At 66.7% G+C, this 4,683-nt stretch overlaps 1 protein-coding gene across 1 annotated transcript; it reads left to right on the top strand.

Moving 5' to 3' along the window:
• Positions 1 to 6: 6 nt before the first annotated feature.
• APEH (acylaminoacyl-peptide hydrolase) lies at positions 7 to 4,353 on the top strand (the record flags this gene model as incomplete). The annotated part of the gene is made up of 20 exons (XM_085313394.1): positions 7 to 140; positions 293 to 380; positions 515 to 590; positions 665 to 831; positions 954 to 1,091; positions 1,278 to 1,369; positions 1,461 to 1,501; positions 1,578 to 1,699; positions 1,906 to 1,966; positions 2,044 to 2,141; positions 2,282 to 2,333; positions 2,442 to 2,530; positions 2,604 to 2,742; positions 2,829 to 2,912; positions 2,990 to 3,070; positions 3,275 to 3,363; positions 3,552 to 3,742; positions 3,825 to 3,927; positions 4,009 to 4,115; positions 4,190 to 4,353. Coding segments are annotated over 20 exons (2,058 nt in total), but the record flags the coding sequence as incomplete, so codon positions are not given.
• Positions 4,354 to 4,683: the final 330 nt, after the last annotated feature.

Raw genomic sequence — 4,683 nt, 5'->3', positions numbered from 1 at the left:
CCCCCCCCCGCAGAATGGTCGCAGCGGGACCTGGAGCGAGCGGAGAACGTCAGGTTCTGCCGCCAGTACCTCGTTTTCCACGACGGCCAGTCCATCGTGTACTCGGGGCCTGCGGGCACCTGCTCCGAGATCAAGGACGAGTGAGTCCCTGCGCCGCCCGCCCGGGCGGCCGCGCAGCGTCGCCGCCTCCCTCCGCTGTGGCCCTGGGCAGGGGGGCCGCCGGCCTCCCCGCGTCGCTGCCTCTGCCGTGCTCGGGGCACGGGGCTCACGGGGCGCTTTCCCCCCCTCCAAGGCTGCTGAGCAGGGAGTCTCCCAGCGGCACGCTGAAGGCTGTCCTGCGCAAGGTCCAAAGCAAGGATAAGGAGAAGCAGTTCCTGGAGGTGAGGACAAGGGCCGGGGCAGGGCCAGAGGCGAGACTTGGGCAGCGTAGGAGAAGGGGCAACGTGCCAGCTCCAGCCCCAGCTGCTCCACGGTCCAGTTTGGGGTTGCCCATGCCCRGCGTCTCTGCCCCCAGGTCTGGGATCAGAACCGCAAGGTGAAGAGCATCAACTTGACGGCTCTGGAGAAGCACGGCAGCGTCTACGATGACGGTAAGGGGTGGACAGGATAGGCCAGCAGCCCCAGCAGGTCCTGGCCTGGTTCATAGCTGATCCCGTTTCTCCAGGTCAGTTTGGATGCCTGTCCTGGTCCCACTCAGAGACTCACCTGCTCTATGTGGCTGAGAAGAAGCGGCCCAAGGCCGAGTCCTTCTTCCAGAGCAAAGCACCTGAGCTGGGCGGCTCCGCTGAAGAGGACCTGGGGCACCCCACRAAGCAAGATACGCCCATCAAGGTGGGGAGACCAGGGTGAAGATGTCCCTCCTGCCCTGAGCCAGCTCAGCCGCTGCTTGTCAGCTCTGGGCTGGCCTTGGAACCGTGCAGGTGCCCATGGCGTTGACAGGGTCGGCATTGCAGGGCGAGAAGTTCGTGTACTACGAGGACTGGGGAGAGACGCTGAGGACCCGCAGCATGCCCGTCCTCTGCGTGCTGGACATTGAGGGGAGCAGTATCTCCRTGCTGGAGGGCATCCCGGAGCAAGTCTCCCCTGGGCAGGTCAGCATGGGGAGCAGAGTCAACGTTTCATCTCGCTTTGCCCTGGCGAAATGGTGGGGCTGCGTCTCTCCGTTGTCCAAGAGAAGAGAGATGAAGGGAAAGAGAGGCCGGCCCTGGCTCCGGGCTGGACGGACGGTACCCAAGCCCTATCGCAGGGTAAGAGCTGCTCTTSTGTTCTGCCCGCAGGCCTTCTGGTCCCCCGGAGACACTGGGGTGGTGTTTGTGGGCTGGTGGCACGAGCCTTTCCGCCTGGGCCTGCGGCACTGCACCAACCGCCGGTGAGTCTTGCGGCGAGCCTGGCTTGGTGGGGGCTACCTGGACACCCTTCCACTCCACTCCTGCAGTGACAGCTCGTCTTTGCCCTCGCAGGTCCGCGCTCTTCTACGTGGACCTCGCGAGTGGGAAATGTGGTGAGTTATTCTCCCTTGCATCTCCTTGGTGCCCAAGGCCCTTGCACCCCCTTACCATCGCCTCATGCCCTTGCAGAGCTGCTCTCTGAAGACACCAAGGCCACGTGGTCCCCACGGCTCAGCCCTGACCAGTGCCGCATCGCCTACCTGGAGAACAGTGCCCTAGGCCCCCACCAGCAATGCAGCCGGCTTCGCATGGTGAGCAGTGCCCACAGGGTGCCAGGGCTCTGTCCCCAAGCCAGACATTGCAGGGTGACATTGTGGAGCTGGCAGTGCACCCCTGCCAGTGTAGGGGCTAGCAGGTAGGTGGGAGCTGGGTCCACCTTCCATGGGCTGGAGCAGAGGTAGGTGGGCTGAGAGCCAGCAGAACTCATCACAGCCCTGCCGTCCTGTGTCTCCCCCAGTATGACTGGTACACCAAGCGCACCTGCACCGTGCTCGAGGCTGTGCCCCGGCAGACGCAGGGTGAGTAGAGCCAGGGCGGGGTGGCTGTGGTGGCCAGGAGGCCTGGTGGGTGCTGAGCCCTGCTGCTCTCGTTACAGGTGCTTTCCCAGGCATCTACTGCAGCGCTCTGCCAGGGCTGTGCTGGGCTGCYGACAGCCAGAGGCTCGTGTTGGACACAGCCCAGCGCAGCCAGCAGGTGAGGGGCTGTGGTGCCCAGGGTACGCTGCCCGCCCTAGTGTGGTGGGAGCTGGGTGCGCACGGGGTGGCACGAGGGGATGCCGTGTCCGGCACTGGGCTGATTCGGGGCTCTGCTGGACCCTGTCCTCGTGTTCCTAGGACCTCTTTGTGGTGGACACGCTGACGGGCACTGCGACCTCGCTGACAGCCGGTGAGTGGCACCTACCTGCCAGTCTGGCGGGGCCCTGGCAGTGCCGGGGTTTTGGGGGGGCTGGTCTCTTGCACATAGCCTGCAGGTCCTGAGCCCTCTCTTCCCCAGATGCTCCCCAGGGGAGCTGGTCTCTCCTCACTATCGACCGGGACCTGCTGGTGGCCAGGTTCTCCACCCCTAGCTGCCCCCAGACGCTGGTAAGGTGACGGCCCCATCCCCAGCACCCGCCGGTCCCTCTTGGCCCTGGCACTGACGCGGCTCCCCATGCAGAAAGTGGCTCTCCTGCCGAGCGCGGGCCGGGAGGCCCAGGTGCAGTGGGTCTGCCTGCAGGACGTGCCCCCAGTGCCTGGCATCTCCTGGGCCGTGCGCACGCTGCAGCCTCTGCCGGAGCAGGACAACCCGCAGTACAGTGAGTGACGGGCCGGGCCGGGCAAGCCGGGGCCTGGGCCGGGCTCTCCCGCCACGAAGGCCTGAGCGCCTCCGCTGCCTCCGCAGGGGGCCTGGATTTTGACGCCRTCCTGCTGCGGCCAAGTGAGGGCCCTGCAGCCCAGAAACCCCCGCTCGTCGTGATACCCCACGGTGAGGTTTTGCCCGCTTCCACCGCCACCCCGCTACCCATTCCCCAGCCAGACTGCTTCACCCCCTTTGCCTTGTAGGGGGTCCCCACACTGTCTTTGTGGCCGAGTGGATGCTGTACCCGGCCGTGCTCTGCCGCGTGGGCTTCGCCGTGCTCCTGGGTGAGTCTGGCTGAGGGAGATGGAGCTGGTGGGCTCCGAGATGCCCCAGTACAGAGCCCCTGGAAGGGCCGCTCCTTTCCTGTAGGCCTGGGTCTCTGGGCACCCTSTTGGCAGGCCGGGGAGGGATGGGTGCCGCCTGGCAGGCAGTGTGCCTCGCGGTGCCTGGGGTGGGGGGAGCAAGGGCTGTGATGCTGTCTCTCCCAGTGAACTACCGCGGTTCGCTGGGCTTCGGCCAGGACAGCGTGGCCTCCCTGCCAGGCAACGTGGGCACCCAGGACGTGCAGGATGTGCAGGTATGGCCCTGGCGCACAATCTCTTCCCCGGGATGTCCCGTGCTGGGCAGCGGGGCCGCCTGCRCTCCTTGTGGGCTCTCCTGTCTGCCCTGTCGGCCCCTGGGTGCTCTGCGCGGTGTGGGAGAGCGGGGCCATCCCCACGCGCGCGGGCACGTCCCTGCCTCAGCGGCTGTGCCGTGCCGTTGCAGCACTGCGTGGAGCAGGTGCTGCAGGAGGAGGCGCTGGACTCCACCCGAGTGGCGCTGGTGGGCGGCTCACACGGAGGCTTCTTGGCGTGCCACCTCATCGGGCAGTTCCCCGACACCTACCGGGCCTGCGTGGTCCGCAACCCCGTGGTGAACATTGCCTCCRTGGTCACCACCACCGACATCCCCGACTGGTGAGTACCGCAGCCCCCAGCCCTGCTGCGAGCCGCCGGGCTGGCGCACGGCCCCCGGCCCGACGTGGCTCTCGCCCCACAGGTGCCTGACACAGATAGGGCTGCCCTACGTGCCTGAYGCCCTGCCAGACCCAGCCCAGTGGACAGAGATGCTGCACAGGTCGCCCATACGCTACGTCGACCGGGTAGGTGCAGCCRCGGTGCCTGTCCTGTCCTTGCAGCTGGCTCGTGGGTGCTGGGCCTGAGGCCGGGTCGCTCTCCTGCAGGTCCGCGTGCCCGTGCTGCTGATGCTGGGGGAGGATGACCGGCGTGTGCCCCCCTGGCAGGGGCTGGAGTATTACCGTGCTCTCAAGGCCTGGGGCGTCCCCACGCGGTGAGTGCGGTGGGTGGTTTCCGGGGGGCTGGACATGGTGGGTACAGCTCTGACCCCTCTCTCCTCCCTTTCAGGTTGCTCTGGTACCCAAACAACAGCCACGCTCTGGACGGAGTCGAGGCCGAAGCCGATGGTTTCATGAACGTGGCACTGTGGCTGCTCAAATACCTGTGGTGCTGAGGAGACGCCGGTGCCGCCGAGCCGCAGCCCCCCAATAAATGGCATCGCTCCACCAGCACAGGAGCTGTCTCTGATGGCAATGTCATCTGAGCGTGCCGTACGCCTTGTGAGCAAGCCGTGCACCCTGCAGCCGTGCTAGGCCCCCCACCGTGGGCACCCCGTGCGGCCTGGGGCCAYGCCACGCAGCCGGTGAGCAGGTCACGCAGCCCACCACGAGCGGGCCGCGCGCCAAACACTGCAAGCCGGCGCATGGGGCCGGGCACTGACCCAGTGCACGTCACAAGATGCCTGGTTCCTGTACTACAAGGACTGGGGGAAGGCGCTGAGCACCCACAGTGGGCCTGTCCTCTGCACGCTGGACAGAGAGGAGAGCAGTGTCACAAGAGCA

Source organism: Rhea americana, unplaced genomic scaffold (assembly GCF_003343005.1).
Source record: "Rhea americana isolate MKP2758 unplaced genomic scaffold, rheAme1 scaffold_384, whole genome shotgun sequence".
Taxonomy (NCBI): domain Eukaryota; kingdom Metazoa; phylum Chordata; class Aves; order Rheiformes; family Rheidae; genus Rhea; species Rhea americana.
This window is presented reverse-complemented; position numbering and strand designations above follow the sequence as displayed.